General features: G+C 42.7%; 1 protein-coding gene across 1 annotated transcript in view; it reads right to left on the reverse strand.

The window, feature by feature from the left end:
• Positions 1 to 20,714, reverse strand: part of LOC126184936 (hepatocyte nuclear factor 6) — a 613,909-nt gene that overhangs the window by 118,213 nt on the left and 474,982 nt on the right. Inside the window, exon 3 of the mRNA XM_049927609.1 lies at positions 17,378 to 17,401. Within this exon, the coding sequence (XP_049783566.1) occupies positions 17,378 to 17,401 (24 nt within the window). The remainder of the gene's footprint in view (positions 1 to 17,377; positions 17,402 to 20,714) is intronic.

Genomic DNA, 20,714 nt, shown 5'->3' on the forward strand with positions numbered 1-20,714 from the left:
GCCACACCGAGGAGCGTCCGTATCGGAATAAGAAAACCTGTTGACAGTTTCAGGGCCAGCTCTTGGTTTCCGTGAAAAGGACACCCGATGTTTCATCACGTACAAGGGCGTGCTGAAAATTAATGCCTCCGAATTTTTATGTGAAGCTCATGAATCTTTTTAAATGAAAAAAGCGTTTTCGACACACTATATCTTTAATCTTCGTGTTTACATATTTATTTGTCAACATAGTCACCCCGGCGACGAACACATTTCTCCCAACGAGAGACCGGTTTGTCGATATCGTCACTGTAAAATGTCGGAAAAAAAATGTTCAAATGTGTGTGAAATCTCATGGTACTTAACTGATAAGGTCATCAGTCCCTAAGCTTACACACTACTTAACCTAAATTGTCCTAAGGACAAACACACACACACTCATGCCCAAGGGAGGACTCGAACCTCCGCCGGGACCAGCCGCACAGTCCATGACTGCAGCGCCTTAACCCTCGGCTAATCCCGCGCGGCTAAAACGTTTGACTTTGTTGACGGAGACGCAGCCTCACCTCGACTTGTAGCGCTTGATCACTATTAAAGCGAAGTTGTTGAAGGTGTTCTTAGAGTTTTGGAAACAGATGAAAATCGGGTGGCGACAAGTCGGGACTGCGTGGAGGATGATCGATGACAGCGAACCCACAGCAGATTGTTGCAGATGTCGTAGTACCTGTGTGTGGTCTGCCATTGTCATGCTGAAGGGGATCGTGTCACATGTGAAGACGAACACTTCTAATTCGATACTCCATTACAGCGTGCTGTTTCTCACGCACCGTCATAGTTACGTTACACACCACCCTGTAACTCGGCAGGGGCTGCAAATATATAGAAACGATGAAATAGGATATAGAGTGTTAAGAACGCTTGTCTTATTTAAAAAGCTTTAAGGGTTTTCACATAAAAAATTTTGAGATACTATTTCTCAGCACGCCCTCGTAGTATCAGATTCGGTTTGTGTAGACCGGATACACGGATTCAATAAAGAGAAAGAAGTCCACAGTTTAGCGACAGCTACAAAAAAGCTTCTACTGGAATTTACTAGTTCTACATCGATAAATTAACAGAATGTTGAAAAATTTGTTCCTTACTGGCAAAATTAATATTTAACATTAGGCCCAAGTTGTCATGTTTGCTGTTTCAACAACGTAAATTCATTTTAATATAAGGTAAATTTCCCACCACGTTCTTACTGTAAAATCTATTCTTTTGAAGTTTGTTTTCTTGTTTTCGTGTACATAATACTACTGTAAAGCGACTGCCATTTGTTGCCAAATATTGGCTCTTCAAGACAAAAACGGATGGCTAAGTGTATAAATAGTAGAAGAACATTCATAGTTTGAGTTTTCATTCTTAAATGAGAACATCTGTCAATGGAGTATAACAGAAGAATCTATAAATGGGGTAAGAGGGCAGTGGGTAATACTTGGAGTCAATCTCGTGTGGCGACCGCTAGTTAATATTTGGTCCGTTAGTCCGGTAGAAGAAGATGATCTGTCTTTCGTAGAGTGCACAGAATATGTGTACCGCTGTATGGGCTGTACAGAATTTTAAGAGTTTTTCGTGTATTACAGCGCAAAAAGAAGGACCATTTTAATAAAACTATATCACATAGTTACAGGCAGGTGACACGTATAATACTGACACTCAGGTTTTCTTTCTTCTCAGTGACTATTAAAAGATAGTACACGTTGAAGCGCTGTAAGGATTTCTCCCAAGAATGGTTGGGCACATCGCGACCCATAGGGTTGACTTTTGTGGTAAGTTCCTATGGGACCAAACTGCTGAGGTCATCGGTCTCTAGGGTTACACACTATTTGATCTAACCTAAACTACCTCATGGTAAGGACAACACAAACACCCATGCCTGACGGAGGACTCGAAGCTCTGACGATGGAAGCCCCGCGAACCGTGGCAAGACGCCTAGACCGCGCGGCTACCCCACGCGGCAGAGTTAATAGCTAATGTTATTCAGTGTTTCAAGTTACCCATATTGCTAGGAAGTTGTACAATAGAGCCATGTCTTTCACATATATCCACAAGCAGAAATAGCTAGGAATGCATTCTGTGGATTTTGGTCAACAACGCCCGGAAGTCCACCTTCATCTAACCCATCGATCAAAACGATTTTCATTCGAAACAGTTCGAATCACCCCGATCCAATTGGGCGGAGTTCTGACTCCATGGAATACGAAACTGTCTGTATATGCTCTCAGTAAACGGAGAAAAAGGTTTTCAGTTTTTCGAGATAGATTTTTCTTCTGTAAGCCCATCGTTACCCAGAAAACGTAAGATATTTGCCTTAAGGGAATCTTTATAGTGTTTAGCTGTTTCAGTTGACATGCTGAACACAAAACCTGCGCGCTGTGACGATAGACATGGTCATTCGGCCGAACAACCACGTCCTAACTGAAAATTTTACCTGAGAGGAGGGTTCAGCCTGCTTCTATTACACTACTGGCCATTAATTGCTACACCAAGAAGAAATGCAGATGATAAACGGGTATTCATTGGAGAAATATATTATACTAGAACTGACATGTGATTACATTTTCACGCAACTTGGGTACATAGATCCTGAGAAATCAGTACCCAGAACAACCACCTCTGGCCGTATAACGGCCTTGATACGCCTGGGCATTGACCCAAACAGAGCTTGGATGGCGTGTACAGGTACAGCTGCCCATGCAGCTTCAACACGATACCACATTTCATCAAGAGTAGTGACTGGCGTATTGTGTCGAGCCAGTTGCTCATCCACCATTGACCAGACGTTTTCAATTGGTGAGAGATCTGGAGAATGTGCTGGCCACGGCAGCAGTCGAACATTTTCTGTATCCAGAAAGGTCAGTACAGGACCTGCAACATGAGGCCGTACATTATTCTGCTTGATCGAATGAAGGGTAGAGCTACGGGTTGTAAGACATCCGAAATGTAACGTCCTCTGTTCAAAGTGCCGACAATGCGAACAAGAGGTGACCGAGACGTGTAACCAATGGCACCCCGTACCATCACGCCGTGTGATACGCCAGTATGGCGATGAAGAATACACGCTTCCAATGTACGTTCACCGTGATATCGCCAAACACGGATACGACCATCATGATGGCTGTAAACAGAACCTACATTCATCCTAAAAAAATGACGTTTTGCCATTCGTGCACCCAGGTTCGCCGTTGAGTACACCATCGCAGGCGCTCCTGTCTGTGATGCAGTGTCAAGGGTAACCGCAGCCTTGGTCTCCGAGCTGATAGTCCATGCTGCTGCAAACGTCGTCTAACTGTTCGTGCAGATGGTTGTTGTCTTGCAAACGTCCCCATCTGTTGACTCAGAGATCGAGACGTGGCTGCACGATCCGTTACAGCCATGCGGATTAGATGCCTGTCATCTCGACTGCTAGTGATACGAGGCCGTTGGGATCCAGCACGGCGTTCCGTATTACCCTCCCGAACCCACCGATTCCATATTCTGCTAACAGTCATTGGATCTCGACCAACGCGAGCAGCAGTGTCGCGATACTATAAACCGCAATCGCGATAGGTTACAATCCGACCTTTATCAAAGTCGGAAACGTGATGGTACGCATTTCTCCTCCTTACACGAGGCATCACAACAACGTTTCACCAGGCAACGCCGGTCAACTGCTGTTTGTGTATGAGAAATCGGTTGGAAACTTTCCTCATGTCAGCACGTTTTAGGTGTCGCCACCGGCGCCAACCTTATGTGAATGCTCTGAAAAGCTAATCATTTGCGTATCACAGCATCTTCTTCCTGTCGGTTAAATTTCGCGTCTGTAGCACGTCATCTTCGTTGTGTAGCAGTTTTAATGGCCAGTAGAGTTGCCTCGAAGGATTACATCCATTTCACTTTGAAATTTTGGGTAAGCTATTGAAACAGCTGTGGTGTAATGTGTAAATTACTTCTCAAAAACCGGCAGATAGTGAACGTAAGTACTGAAATTTCGCCATGGCTAGGGATGTGAACTTAGGTAAACACTGCTGGAAAGCCTCTTTACGTCTTTCTCAGACTCGCGAGATCAGAGGACTTCTTCCTTCATAAATATGTCCAATACGTTGTAACTGTCGCAACCTCCTTTCAGCATTCTAGGGAAAAGACATGTACAGGTCGTTAAGTCTTCTTCAAAAATCGTACTGTACTATGGGAACAAAATTAGTTCTTTGAGTAACTGACAGATGCGAATGAGGCGGAATAACCTGTAGTGATGGTAAGTGACACGTGTCGGTAGAACGCGACTAACTTTATTGGGAGTTTGTATTACAGTTTCATGAACTCGGTTGGTTCATTCTTCTTCATTTACCTACTACCTTAAATACAGAACATGAACTAAATATTTTGCAAAGTAAGTCTTTTAAAGTAAGTTTTGTAGCTTAAAACAGCGTTCGCTTCATTCTAACGAAGTAATAGGCGGAAATACTGAGGAATCCCCGTAGATTGCAGCTCGTCTGTTAGATACGGATCCTCAGTCACCACACATCAAACCCGGCGAATGTATACAGGAAACTCAGAAAAAGAAGGTTAAAATGAGATTTCTAGAAAAATCCATACCATAACACACGTGAAATTTAACGTGAACTGAGGGATTTTACTTTTAATTACAACGGGCATGAAAACTTGCCAACCAACGAAAATAGTAATATACGTCTGTTTGCATGGCCATCTTCCGCAGCAGCTGTTAAATTCGATTACTATTGGTTATCCGTCTTTAGCTGACAGCAGTTTAATTAACGAGAATTATTCTAGACTTGTTTCTCTTTTGTTTATAAAGCATCTTCCGTGGTTATTTTGCAAATTGGATACATACGTGCATCTTCAGGTTTTGGCGGCGCGAAGACTGTTCCATTAAGTTTCGGGTGTGCAGCCGCAAGAAATCTCCTTCTTCTTCTAATATTTCGGCTGTATAACGTTCAGCCATCTTCAGAGTGAGCCGCAAGACAAGACAAGAGTCTTGCGGCTCACTCTGAAGATGGCTGAACGTTATACAGCCGAAATATTAGAAGAAGAAGGAAATTTCTTGCGGCTGCACACCCGAAACTTAATGGATACATACGTTTGTACATTTTTTTTAAGTTGGAAAGAGCTTTTTGTTCATAACGTTGGTGTGCAAATTACTTACGTTGTTTCTTTATATAATCTGCTTCTTCCCTCCTTGCTTCTGGGGGCTGACGTCGAAAGACTTCGATTCACATATGCACTTAGCAGTTTTTGCCATTCTGCAGTATTTCTTTGGGTGAATTGTTTACATTTCACTTTTGTAAACTGTGTCTCACTCTGCACAGTAACAATGTTTATGTCTGTTCCTTTGTTTCCGTTCATGTTGTGAGTGTTGCCAATCTGTGATACTATTTGTGTGTGTGTGTGTGTGTGTGTGTGTGTGTATGAGTTAGTGGAAATTAGTGAAATTGTCTTGTATTTTAGGTACAGGTGTAAGAGGAGAGATGGGGGAGGGGGGGGGGTGTTGACTGCAATTTTTTGCAGTCAACAAGTAAGAAAGCTGAAAATGAAAGTCAAGAAACAGAAAAGAACAAACACCAACTCAAGGACAAAATCACACGCAAACAATACGAGAACAGGAACAACACAAAGCGTGAAAGAAACAGAAAATAAAAGGTGACACACCATGAGATACTACCACAAATAGACACACAAAATACCCAATATTTTCAAAAGACAAGACATAAATATAGCCCACCAAACCAACAACTAAATTCAGAAATATTTCCCAAAAACAATAGGAAAAACTGATCTGTATCAGGAATCAGGAATATACCAACTGAAATGCAATACACATGGTGCCAGATACATAGGCCAAACCAGGAGGACATTTGATACCAGATACAAAGAACATTAAGAGCATGGAAGTATAGGACAAATCCTTCAACTTTTGCAGAACACCTACACCGAAACCAATATAAAATGACCATCAGAAACGCAGACATGGAAATCATAGGGACAAACAACAACAAAAACACCTCACCTTACAAGAAAACTACCACATTCAAAAAACATAACAGAAATTAAACAACTCATAAATGATCAGAGAAGCTTCGAAAACCACACACTCTTTAAATTTATTGACCACTTAATATAACATTAAATATACACATACAACTACATGCTCCATTTATCACTACAATCTCCTTCCAGATCGGTCCTATAATCAACATTCGCACCCGTCCCCACCCACTCAAAAAAATAAAAGTTGCAACCACCTCCTCCTCCCCCCCCCGCCCCCCCCCCCCCAAATCTCCTCTCACATCTCTATCTAACATACAAGGCAATTTCACTAATTTTCACTAACTCACACACACTCACACAAATAGTTTCAATGGTTGGCTGAACTCACAGCGTGAACGAAAAACAAACCAACAGACATAAACACTGTTACTGTGCAGAGTGGGAAAAGGTTTACAAAAGTGAAGTGTAAATAACATAGCACGAGAAATACTGCAGAATGGCAAAAACTGCCAAGTGCGTATGTGAGTCGAAGTCTGTCGACGTCTGCCGCTGCCAGCAAGGAGAGAAGAAGCAGAATATGTAAAGAAACACCGTAAGTAACTTGCAAACCAAAAACGCTGTTTCTTTTAAGTTAAACAAACAAAAATGTACAAACGTATGTATCTAATTTGCAGAAGGAGCACGAAAGATGCTTTATAAATAAAAGCGAAACGCGTCTGGTGTAATTATCTTTAATTAAATTGCAGTCAGTTCTAGACGGATAACAAATAGTAACTGAAAATAGTATTACTTTAATTCATTAAAAACCAATGCGTGTATACCGCATGACAAACAACGTGCTGTAGTATAGTCTCGAATCCGAAGAATTCGTCCACACATGGAGACTCTCCCTTCAGCGTGACAATGCCAGACCACACACAAGCGCTGCAATATCTACAATCCGACGCCTTGGGTTCACTGTAATCGATCTACCTCCATATAGTCCCGACATGGCCCTATCCGATTTTCATGTGTTTCCGAGCCGGCCGATGTGGCCGAGCGGTTCTAGGCATTTCAGTCCGGAGCCGCGCTGCTGTTATGGTCGCAGGTTCGAACTCTGCCTCGGGCATGGATGTGTGTGATGTCCTTAGGTTAGTTAGGCTTGAGTAGTTCTAAATGTAGGGGACTGATGACCTCAGATGTTAAGTCCCATAGTGCTTAACGCCATTTGAACCATTTGTGTTTCCGAAACTTAAAGAAAACCTCTGAGGGCCTCACTTTGATAGTAATGAAGCGGTGTAAGCAGAGGTGAGGTTATGGCTCATACAGGATTAAACGTTCTACAGTGACGTTGTCAACAAACCGGTCTGTGGTTGCGAGAAATGTGTTCGTCCCCCGGGTGACTGTTGAGAAACAAATACGTACGCATGAAGAATAAAGGCGTAGAATGTTAATAACGTTTGTTTTATTTAAAAACTGTAAAGAGGATTGACATTAAAAATTCGGAGGCACGTTTTCTGCACGCCCTCTTATTTTACTTATACAGATGTTCAAGAAAAGTGTCGAATACTTTGAGAGGTGAGAGTACTAATCGAAACAAGTCCCGTACATATGGGTTTGGAAACGCATAATTTCCGAGATAAACACGTGTTTATAGAAAGGGCTGTGCTACGCTTGGTAGCAGGTATTAGCACAATCGTTGCACTGGCGCTCCGTCAAATGTGTCGTCAAGGTATTGTGATATCTTACTCACAGTACTCTACCTACCATTACGTGGTTTGCAACCAGCTGCGTGGTTTGAGTCGTGTTGTACGCCTCATTAGTTTTCGTCGTGTTTTTATGCTTTCTTGCACAGTACTGTCAATCCCGGGTGCGTATCATGGCGTTTCACCTTCTTCCAAAGGCGGATTCACTTATGTGTGTACTGTTATTGCGCTGTTTGTAAGTAGAAATGGTGTAGTGCATTTACATTTTCTCTCTTCCATTACTTTTTAGCAATGGAAGTCTACTACTCGATGAATGGCGGATATGATATTTTGCCACGTTTTAGCAAATGGACGTAGCGTGCGAAGCCGTGCCCTCTACGAACAATATCCACAGCGCAGAGTGCCCTCTGATAAGCTGTTCGGCACACTTTTCCAGCGTCTGAGGGACCTGGTATGCCTGCACCTCGGAAGACTGACAATGGAAGGCCGGCACAGTCCGCACGGTTGACATGGAAGAGCATGTGCTGCGTTTGGTGGAAGAAATCGCTGGGACCAGTGTGCGACGATCGGCAGCAGCAAGGGGCGTGTCTCACTTTCTTACCTGGGAGGTACTTTGTGAACAATAGCTATATCCATATCATATACAGCGCGTTCAGGCCCTGAGGCCACACTATCATCATGGGAGACGGCGGTTCTGTCAATGGCAGTTGCAGAAGCGTGCCGCAGATCCACTGTCCACAGCCAAGACTTTATTTACAGATGAGGCAAGGTTAACAAAAGATGGTGTTGCAAATGTCCATAACCAGCAAGTATGGACATGTGTAGATTCCCCAGCAATTCAGGAAAGAGGGCATCAACATCGATTCTCAATCAACGTACAGGCAGGCACAGGCCTACTTGGCGAGAGATTAATGGGGCCATACGTGCTACCACAAAGGTTAAATGGGGCACATTATTTGGACTTCCTCATTAACGTATTGCCTACTTTACTGGAGGCTGTGCCATTGCAGAAACGAATACAGATTTGTTTCATGCATGATGGCACACCAGCGCCCTTTCGTCACAATGTGCGCCAACACCTGAAGCAGACATTTCAGGACCACCGGACTGGCCAGGAAGGGGGGCACACCTTGGCTGCTTATTCCAATCCCTTAGACTGTTGGTTATGGGGACACTTGCGTCTGCGTCAAGCCAATCAACGATGTGAGGACACTACAGCATCGCGTCAACAACGACTGGGTACACATCAAAGGGGCCGGCCGGGTGGCCGTGCGGTTCTAGGCGCTTCAGTCTGGAACCGCGTGACCGCTACGGTCGCAAGTTCGAAACCTGCCTCGGGCGTGGATGTGTGTGATGTTCTTAGGTTAGTTAGGTTTAAGTAGTTCTAAGTTCTAGGGGACTGATGACCACAGACAGTCCCATAGTGCTCAGAGCCGTTTGAACCATTTTCTGAACGTCAAAGGGTGCGTCATTCCTTACGCCGGAGGGCGGAGGGGTGCGCTGTCATGAATGGACACCACGTTGAACACCTCCTATAAACTTGTGTTTGTCGCAGAAAGTATGCATTTTCGGATCCATGTTTATTGGACTTATCTTAGGAAGTATGATCTTCCAGACCCAATTTTATTGGAAATTTGTGGTAAGTTCCTATGGCACCAAACTGCTAAGGTCATCGGTCCCTAGGCTTACACACTACTTAATCTAACTTAAACTAATCTACACTAGGGACAACACACACACCCATGCTCCAGGGAGTACTCGAACCTCCGACGGGGAGAGCCGCGCGAACTGTGACGAGGCGCCTAGACCGCACAGCTACCCCGCGCAGCTTTTTATTGGACCTATTTTTCTTGTTTCTATGAGTACTTCCACCGCTCAAAGTGTTTGACACTTTTTTGGATACCCTGCATTTGTACAAATATTTTACCTGTATCTCAAGCAAATTTCTCCCTGCAGTTTCGTTTTCACGTAGCTCAATGTTTGTGATGTTATATCTCCTGAACTATGTGTCATACGATGATAAAATTATGTAGGCGCATTTAGTGGTATATGCGATACTGTATATGAAATGTGTTGCGAATAGAATGACTAGTGAAGAAGCAATAAATTAAAACGTCACGCATGGTGCTGCAGTTTTTCACGTATCTCAGTGTTTGGCAGTGGCACTGTCCACCGCTCTTCAGCCAATTGGCTCTACAAAAATTCAGAAGAGTGAGTACATAAAAAGAGGGGATAAAAAGTGGGACATAAAAAACAGTAAATGGAGATGAGTGGAGTTAAAATATACACTAAGATAGGGACACGCACTGGAGGCCAGTTAAAAAGTCGACATAAAGTTAAAAGAACACAGCTGGCAACTCAAAGTGCACTTAAAAACTACTGAATGCAAACCCAAGTTAAAAGTCAGCCACAGGATAAAAATCACGCAGAGCAAGACACTTAAAAAAAAAAAACACTGGAAACGACATAAAAAACCACTGGTAGGGCCCTGCCGAGGGACTAGAGGCTGGAGAGGAGGAAAAAAGAGGGGACGAAGGTTTGGTTGGTGGGGGGGGGGGAGGGATGGCTAGGGGGTTGGGAGGAAGAGGAAAAACATTAGGCAGGAGGTGCACCAAGAGGCAGGAGACGTGCAGGGCGGGAGATGAAGAGGGAAGACAAGGAAGGAGGGAGTGCAGAGACACTGAAGGGGAGCATGGGTGAGAGAGGGGGTGTAGGAGGGAGAAAGCCACTCGGGAGAAGGAAGGGAGGGGCGAGGGAGCCCTGAGGAGGAGACAGGAGGAAGGTGGGGTTAGAGTTGGTAGGACGGGTAGATGTCAGGGCAAAGCTCATCACCCGGGAGGGGTAGGTGCTGGAAGTTGCGTTGAAGAAGGAGGTGGAGGGTGTGGAGATGGAGAGAGGGTGGGACACAACGGTAAAGGCGAGGTAATGGGCTGGGGGTGTAAGGGAAGGGGGACACCAGGAGACGAGGGGGTTCAAGTCTGTGGACAATATACAGGGTGTGGATGTGTTCAAGGAAAAGGAGAAGGTGGGGGAAGGGGATGAGGTCGCAGAGGATGCACGTGGGAGATGGAAGGTGGATATGGAAGGCGAGGTGGAGTGCATGGCGTTCTAGCATTTGGAGGGATTTATAGAACCTGGGAGGAGCAGAAATCCAAGTGAAGATGGCATAACAAAAGATGGGTCGGATCAAGGATTTGTATGTGTGAAGGATGGTGGAAGGATGCAGCCACTTGTCTGGCCAGACAGGAGTTTCAGGAGGTGGAGTCTGTTGTGGGCTTTGTATTGGATTGTAAGGAGATGGGGAGTCCAGATGAGGTGAGGGTCGAGGTGGAGGCCAAGGTATTTGAGGGTAGGAGTGAGGTGCATAGGACAGCCATAAATGGTTAGGTAGAAATCAGGGAGATGGAAGGAGTGGGTGGTGTGGCTTATGATGATAACCTGTGCCGTGGAGGGATTGATACGAAGGACACTGGTTGCACCAAGTGGTGAACTGGTCAAGGTGGGTTTGGAGGGCACGTTGGGACCGTTGAAGGGTAGCATAAATGGCTAGGAAGGCGGTGTCATCAGCAAATTGGAGGAGATGAACAGGCGAAGAAGTTTGGGCACATCAGCAGTGTACAGGAGATAGAGGAGAGGGGAAAGGACGGTGCCTTGTGGCGTGATAGAGGAGAGGGGAAAGGGCGGTGCCTTGGGGCGTGCCAGCAGAGGGATAGAAGGTACGGGAGCTGGAATTGCGGATAGTGACATAGGAGTTAATCATTTATCTATCTATCTTCTTCTAGACATTCATAAGTTACTCCCCTGCTGCAGTTTCTGTCTGTATATTGGGGCAAATCTCAAGAACTAATGTAGGGAGTTTGATGTGGTGGTCAATAATAGATAAACTGATTCACAAGGAAGGTATGTATTCTTAATTTATGAGCATTTCACTCAAATTGGCTGAATTGTGATGAATTTATGTGTACTGCCACTATTAAACAACGCCATTGCCATCTAGCAGTGAATGGCAGAAATCCTTGTAATCTTTTGTGCATAGGCCACCCAATGGACTGCAGTGCCAGACAGCAGGAGGCCATCAGAAACTACCGCCAACACCCTAAACGACCTTTGATGCAGAGCATAGCAGATATTAAGCTGATAACAACAGATTTTTTGTGCAGAGTTAATGTTTATGATATGTTATGGGAAATAAGTATTTTGTGCTACCCATGCAAAGCAGGGTGGGTCACAAATTACTTAATATTGTGAATTTGTGGTCGCATGATTACTGTGCCTACGAAGTTACATAAAACAATGGAAGTTAAATGTGTATCTCGCCCTATATGTCTCGCCTCAGTGCCTCGCCTCGCCTCGCCTCAGCAAGCTCTTGGAATCCATCCTTACCCATCGCACCCATCACCACCTCCACCAACCCCACCTCCTCGCTAACACCCACTGTGGCTTTCGACTTACTTTCTCTGCCCATGACAAACTCCTATGCCTCACTCATCTCCCCTCCCTCCAGCTTAACTCCCGTCGCTACGCCATTTTTGTCCCCCTAGACCTCTAAACGGCCTACAATGGTGTATGTCATCCCAGTCTCCTGTTTAAACTCCAGCCTTATGCCCTTCCTATCAACTATGTCCCTCTGATTGGTCTGATTGCCTCCTTCCTCTCCCACTGCCCCTCCTACATAACCATCCATAATGCTGATTCCCAACCATCCATAATGCTGATTCCCGTATCTTCTACCCCTCCATGGGTGTACCCCAGGGCTCTGTCCTCTCCCCTCTCCTCTACCTCCTGTACACAGCTGATATGACCCAACTCCCCCTCCAGTCCACCTGCTGCAGTATGCCGATGACACCACCCTCCTTGCCATCGCTCCTAGCCTTCAACGGTCCCAATGCCTTCTCCAGAATCACCTTGACCTTTTTGCCACATGTAATAACCAGTGGCTCCTCAAAATCAATCCTCCCAAGACCCAGGCAATCATCGTTGGTCATACCACTCACTCCTTCCGGCTCCTTGATTTTTCCCTTACCATCTGCGCCCATCATTTCCACCTCTCCCCCACCCTCACCTACCTTGGACTCACCATTGACCGTCACCTCACCTGGATCCCTCATCTCCGCTCTATCCAATCCAAAGCCCACAACTGCCTTCATCTCTTTAAACTTCTATCTGGCCAGACATGGGGGTTGAGCCCTTCTATCATCATCCACACCTACAAATCCTTAATTCGTCCCATCCTCTGTTATGCCAGTCCCACCTGTATCTCCCCCTCCCCCCCCCCCAAATTCTACAAGACTCTCCAGATCCTCGAGCGCCATGCACTCCACTTCATCTTCCCTATATACTCTCAGCCCCCATGCAGATCCTCTATGATCTGATTCCTTTCCCCTCTTTGCTCCTTTTCCTCGAACATATCTGAGCCCTCTACACCTCCCACCGACTTAGTCCTCCCCATCCCCTAGTTGCTCCTCTCCTCTCCTCTCCAACCCCCATCCACTGCTGTGCCTTCATCGTTGTGTCCCCCCTACCCAACACCTCTACACCCTTCATCTGCTCTCCCACTCTCTCTCTCCATTTATCCCTCCTATCAACTCTGATTCTCACCTCTCCCTCCCTCCCTCTGTCCTTTCCTGGGCTTCCTCTCGCCCCCTTCCATCCTGTTTCCTTTTCCTCCACCTACCTTCTCTTTGACTCCTTTCTCTCCCTCGAGTCCTTTTGGTTTCCCCTCCACTGCCTTCCCCACTCCTACTCACATCCGCCCTGCCTCCCCCCTTTTCTGTGTCCTCTCCCTCAATCGGAACCCCCTTTTTTTGCTTTTCTTCTTCTCCCCCCTCACTTCCCCCGCATCTGTCTGGGTCTTCCCCCCCCCCCCCCCTCCAATATGCCATAGTACTCTATAGTGCAGTGTTTCTGTGAGTGTTCAGTGTCGTGCATCCCCCATTTTATGTGTTGCGAATAGCCACAATGCTGTCGCTATGTGTGTTTTTAACTGTTGTGAAGAGAAACCAGACTGTCTCCGTGCTTTTTAACTGTACCTGTCTAATTATTATTTGTTTTAATCAGCACCACTGACCTTTATTTTTACATTTTCTTTGCAACTTTTTCGCCATATTTCAGTTTTTAACAGTACCCCTTTTATCGCCTGTATTTCATGTTATCTCCTTTGGAGGAGGGAATCGAAATCCAATAAAGGAAAAAAAAATGTGTATCCGTGAATTCATTAACTTGTTATCGAGCAAGGCAGTGCAGTGATAAGACACTGGCCTCGCACTGGGGAGAATGGTGGTTGACTTCCCCGTCTGGCCATCCAGATGTAAGTCTTCTATGGTTTCTATAAGTAGCTTAAAGCAAAAGCCAGGATGGTTCCTTTGAAAAGGACACGGCGAATTTCCTTCCTCACCTCCTCTTATTCGATGGGGCAGTAAATAGTACTCTTCCATCATCATCGTGTTCCTTAATGAAAGATTGATTGGTTCTGAAGGACTGGAATAAGTGTAGACAATTACTTTCTACTGGCGAAACTAAAATTGCGGGACAGGAAACAGTGTGCATGGCTCACTTGAAAATTGTGTGGCAAGTAATGTAGAAAGACGTGCGAAAAAATTATGTGACATCGAACCACGATGATGGATGATAGTAAAGTAGAACAGTAAATACGCGTACATGGCTATTTTAAAAACTGAATGCTACATTTTTACACACAAAATGCTTATTATTGTATGGTTGTGGAGTAACTGACATTCTCATTATATTGAAAGTGATTCTATATTAACATTTACAGATTTGAGAGTTATCTGTAATGATAAGTAGAATATTGCCTCAAAATTCTGATATTATTGTTGTTCTGACCTTTTTTATCTGCACTGCAGATGTAACACCTGTGTATCTGCAGAAATGGCATAAACAAATAATTAACTTACTCAGCTTATGATGACCTTTGCCTGTAGAAACGTTCTTAGCATAAAAGTAACAACATAAGCTATGTACATAATTATCACTACTCAAGTAACTTACAGACCTGCAATTCATTGCCAACATTTGGTATTAAATTTACCGAGCTAAAAATAAATTAAGAAAAATTTGTGTCCAGATCCAAATTACGCTAATGCTAATATTTGAAATCGGTAGTTTTTCTTAACTGAAAGGTAGTCAGTAATTATGTTGAGCTGAATCAATTTTCCCCTCATAAAATAGGGGAAATCACACAAATAAAAATAAAACTATGTTATACAAATAAAACATACCGTTACTTACTGTATTATAGTATAACATAGCAATACATAAAATTCATTAATTTTCTGAAAAGCATTTTAGTTGTAAGACACCTCAATAAAGTTTTTACTATCAGCAGATAAATAAAGGCGGTAATAAAATGATAGAATCCAAATTATAGAGAGACAGAAAGATCTGTATTAACCCGAAGCTTGTCCTTCATAATCTCCATATAGCTCTTCAGGCACAGTTAATTGCTTGCTGGAGGCAAAAAGCGACACGCAATCTAAAATTTGAGCTATTCAAAAACAGATATATTGTTTTTGGAAAGATGAGTTGTATATTGTCACGGCTGCAATTTATGGATTGTACAGCGAGACGTTTTTCAGGCTTTTTCAGTCATACGGCAGTCTGATACTGAGAACATGGATAGCAATACAGAAGTACGAAAACAGCCCCCAATTAGTAATTTAAACATTGTCAAGGAAACTCATTTCGGGCTTCTTCTTTTCAAAAGCTCACTATTGTCGTTCATGTTTGTTTAAAAAATGTGTATATACGAGCCTTGTTTTTTAGTAAGTACCGTTTTGGAATAAAAATAAAATAAGGAAACTTTTCCTAGAAATTTCATATTTACACGAAAGCCCGTTCTTTAATCTACTTTTCTACATAATTCCCGCTATCATTAAGGTTCTTACTGTATCGTACTACCACCATCGTATACCATGTTCGTAGAAATCTGCTGCCTGATCATAAAGTTCGAAAATTTAAACGTTTTGTAACAATTGAATAAAGCACACTTCTTGACACTTGAGGAAAGTCATCACATAACGTCGAAATCGTAAAGCGTCTGTTCTCTCTCACTATACAAAAATGTCGCCAGTAATGACTGTAGGTCGTCCATGCCGTCCCTCATTATGCACTTTCTTACGGACATCTGTAAAAGCTTATTCGGCAGATTTCTGCGAGGATGGTATTCCAAGCTGGTTGCACGATACGATAAGTACCTTCATATTGTTGGGAGTTATGTAGAAATGTAGATTAAAATAGAGGCTTTCATGTAAAAACAAAATTGCCGGGAAAAGTCTACCTGTTTTGTTTAGAAAAGGAACTGTCTTAAAAAGAAAAAAACACGCCTCGTACTTGAGGATAGCCCCTTCGACAAAACAATATCTCCTTCTTCATTATTACCCATAGCTGCTTCGGTGTCGTTATATCAGGGTCAGTGGGTATATTTTTGGCTTACATGACGGTACATTTGCTTGCTCGTGTTGGCTTCTTTATTACAGGTGATTTTTTGTACCTCTTCCCGTCTGCAATTTTGTTGCTGTTTGCCATAGTAAGTATATCACCGTATGTAAAAGCTGAATACTTTAGCTTATCACCTTCTCTTTGCATTACCAGAATTGTTATAAAGTAAAAACCACCACAAAGAGCAACAAAGCTACAGATAGCGAACCACATAAAAATGTTCCCACTAATAAAGACGGCAGGCAGCAACACAAGCAACCAAATGTGCTACAAAGTAAAATAAAACGATGGTGAAACAGCACCAAACCTTGTGAGGAAAAGTGAGCAAGGAAAACATTGGCGTTTTGCTCAAGGTGCAGTCCTCAAATATATTTTATCGTCAACGATCTCACTCACGTACACAAGTTTATGTATATGGGATGCGGATTTTATTTGGTGCTATTTTTAGTTTCATTAAATACATGTTTCTCTCCCTCTTGGAGTGTTACATTCACGAAACTTCAAGAGAAATGCATGTGAACTCTTACACATTTTGCAAGTGCAAACTATCTTAGATGACATTTTTACTGTTGGTTCACTGGATTTTTGCATATTTCTACGTCGTCATCAACGTGTAAAGTATTTCTCCGTATCAAGTTGCCGTACAAAGATGAGCCAATCCCGAAACCTGTCTGGTTAAATAAAGATCGAAGTACAGCTGTGGTAGCGCACAACAAGTTTTCCAAAAACATGTTACGGCTGCTGTACACGATGTACAGTATAGTTTTAACTCTATTGGTCTAGAAAAAGCAAATATAGAGGCTTGATTCTTAAGAGTGCAGAGTGTGTCTGTCCTCTGATGGAAGCATCACTCTACGAACGAGTCATCATTCTCCTACTCACATCGGAACTAGAAGTAACTCCTAGCCTTCCGTCAAACTGTAAGTCTAAACAATTAAGATTTAATACGACATTGTAGCTAGAAAGAACTGAAGGATAAATTATTTGGTGTTACACTAAAAAAGTTATGATGTCCTAAAAGCGATTGAAGGAAATTCGCTATACCTGAGTAATGATTTTCCCCTCTTCATAATCTGAAAAATAGGCATTTTGTCTGTTGCTTCGCAAACCTGTATGATAAGCTCTAGGATCCGTAACGTTAAAATATTTCTTCCTGTGTTTTAAAAGCTACTACTCACAATCTAGAGTGAATGTCTTTAAAAAAATCCAACTGAGTATACTATACTTACTGCCTCGCTGTGGTATCTGCGCAGCTGAAAAGGAAAATAAACACGTTCACTTAAAATTGGTCAAACATAGACATCGAGTAAATATAGTAACACTTAGAGAAAAACAATTTCTATGCGCACATCAACGAATCTAATCTAAACATTACCACCAAATAATGAGTGCCGGTGATACAGGGAACTGAGAGCTCAGGTCCGTGTGTCACTGGCGCACTTTTTCAACACACAACATACAACTATGACACCTAGAACATAAAAACTGACAGAATCAACATACAACTACATCAGAAACAATATAACACTGACATCACATAAATATATATTACGTCATGCCACGGTTCTTAAAACCAGTCTCCAAACACAAACATAAAATGACACAAATGAACTAATTGGATTCGTGGGTTAACCTATCATAGTGATACTGAATTCCTAACACGGTCAAGCTGCTCTGACCAAACATCGAGTAATGATTAAAATAACCTTCACAGTAATTAAACATGCAATCTGTACCATAATGCTGGTACTGCATTGTAGATACAAACAAACGCCATGCAAAGAAGCTATCTAGCACTTTTCTCGCCGATACACGCGCTGTTCAAACAGTTCTTCAAAGATACAGTTTCAGACCGTTTTTCACTTGCGTGAAACCGATCAGCACAAAACCCATTACAACGTAACTGATTATTTACCAATATACTTGCCTCTGCAGGCAATTGTCATAACAGATACACAAGCTATCACATTAACATACGCTATCTATGCAACCTAAACAGAACAGTTAGATCCAAACAAATAGTCTATATTGGGATTTCGGATCTCAGAGGAGCAGGATGCATCGCCTTGTGGTGGGATAAAGGAAAGCCTGCGCGTTCTCGTTCGTTTTCTTCAAAGTTATTCAGTGTCCGGCTATATGTAAAATACGAAGCAGTCCTCACGCGAGAGGCTCATTACTGAATGCAACACGAAATTATTATTATTTTTTTTTCCAAAACTGATATAGAGAAGCTCTACTGCCAACAGATGAGGAAAAGGAAAGGTTAGGGAAAGTTACAATATGATGGGGGCGTCCACGATGCACACCTGGGTAGCTCATGCAAAAATAAGCCACTGGACATCAAGGCAAGTCAAGACAGTAGCTAAGGGTCGGGGTTTCTAAGCGCAACCAGACTATGAGAGGGGAGAGAGAAAGAGAAAGAGAGAGAGAGAGAGAGTTCGGAAACTCAAGAAACTCACAAGCACGAAGACGAGGGTGTTTTCCTTCGTTTCGAGTTGACTGCTCTCACGTTAACATTGCGCATCTGGCAGTCTGCAATGGAAACAGAGAGTAGTCAAAATTTAGACAAGACAAGGATAGCTACAGAACAGCTAGCTATAAGTTTCATGACACTCGGAGTTTAGACAAGGTGCGTCATGGATTTCAAGCGTACAGTTAGGAAAGAGACTGTAGGTACCAACTGGCTCACTGTATCTCCCTTATTAATACCAGCCCAAGCGCCAAATTATTTTTAACAGTAACGTTGCGAAAAAAATCTTTTACTTTTTAATTACTGTCATTAGCATTAACACAGCTTGAATGCCATATATGGTACGTACTCGTATCTTATCCCGCGACGCGCTCATCAACGTTCCCATTTGAATCAGTTACAGGGAATATAGACAGTAACGCGATAATTAATTCGAGTGAGGTTTCACTTAGATAACAAATATTTTGACAGGGTCGGGGAAAAACTGAGTAAAGTGATACTGAGTGATGTACGTGATCTCTGATGTTCGAGTCCAGTGTTTGGACATACACCACTAGTATTCACATTACCAAACAATACTTATTACAGGTACACTTATAAATAGATACAAGGTGAGGTGCAAGCGCAAGGTTTGGGTAAACATAGCAACCGAAAAAAATTAAAACGCCAGAATCTTTCTCAATATTAAACACTCAAAATTTAGGATACGATACCAAACTTGTATATTAAGATAGGTTTTTTATATGCTGCATTCATACTGTGTTGTTTATTATGTGATTTAAGTGATGAACTTCAGAGAGTTTGGGAAGATGTTTGTTGTGTTACAGAAGAGATATCTATGATGAGTTTCGGAGGTAAGAGAGGGTAAGGTTAGTGGTACATGCGAGTAATGTTACACTTGACTGCTACATAAATCGTAGCGTCTGGTAAAGTCTGTGTAACAGAGTTCATTGGACTCATCTGGAATAGCTTTTGTTTTTCGGTGCGTTCTTATAACGACCAGGCCAGGTAGACAATACGCGATCAGGGAGTGACGAACCCCATGAACAATGAACGGTAAAACTTTATCCGTGAACAGTCGCAAGCAGGTTACACAATTCCAGCTAACAAACGACCGATAGTGTCTCCTGTTACACAAGGCCCTACTTTTGGGATATTTGTGAACATACATACCCTGATCCCTAGCGATCTGATTTTTTATGTTTCGATCAGTGCTTGACGGTGTTTGCTACTCGCGAGGAAAAATATCTGTAACACTTGCGAAAAGCTAAGTTCCAACTCAGATGAAAAATATATTTCCGAGAGACTCTGCCCCAATCTTATCAAAACCGCACTGCTTGATAACTGAGGAGCGTTGTACAGAATCTTCATCTTTCACATGAACGTTCTCAGTGCAAGTTTTTATGTGAAACTAAGAAGAACCTTGAATTTACTAGAAATGTGTGTTAAAGCGCTTAAAACATTGAGAGGAGGACTGACTTTAAGTTGTTCAACTAAGCATCGGACTCGAATATAATTTACATTACCCACATTCTAGTTATTTCCATATACATCTGCACCCTGCTAATCAGCATAAAGTATGTCACTAGGGGCGTATTCTGTTCTGTCGTGTATTAAAATCTTTTTCCATTTCGTTTCTTCAAGTTTTGTAACTTAAGTTTTTGCAAGATATTAAGCATCTCTATTTTATTGCTCACTAGATCCTTCTCACAATTAAACAATCCTGTGACCATTCATACTGCCCTTTGTGTGTGCTTCGTTTCCCTAGTGCGATGAGTCAATAGGGATCCCGTACGTGAAGAATATACCAGTAGAGTTCGTACAAACAGTTACTAAATATTTTTCTTCGTAGACATGTTAGAGTTTCTCAGTATTTTGTCCATGAAATGAAGCCTGAAACTTGCTTACTCGTGACTGAAAGTGTGTTGTTATTTCTGTTAAAGTTTCTAAAGTATATTGAGTATATTTGTATGACATATTTGAGTACAGTTGTCTAACGGTAGGCGGAACGATTGCTGATGAATCATTAGAAATAGTTACTACCCTTAATTACTCAGAAGTATGCGTTCAGGGTGATTTAGAGCGGAACAGTCATA

The sequence above is a fragment of the Schistocerca cancellata genome, chromosome 4, assembly GCF_023864275.1.
Source record: "Schistocerca cancellata isolate TAMUIC-IGC-003103 chromosome 4, iqSchCanc2.1, whole genome shotgun sequence".
Classification (NCBI taxonomy): Eukaryota; Metazoa; Arthropoda; class Insecta; order Orthoptera; family Acrididae; genus Schistocerca; species Schistocerca cancellata.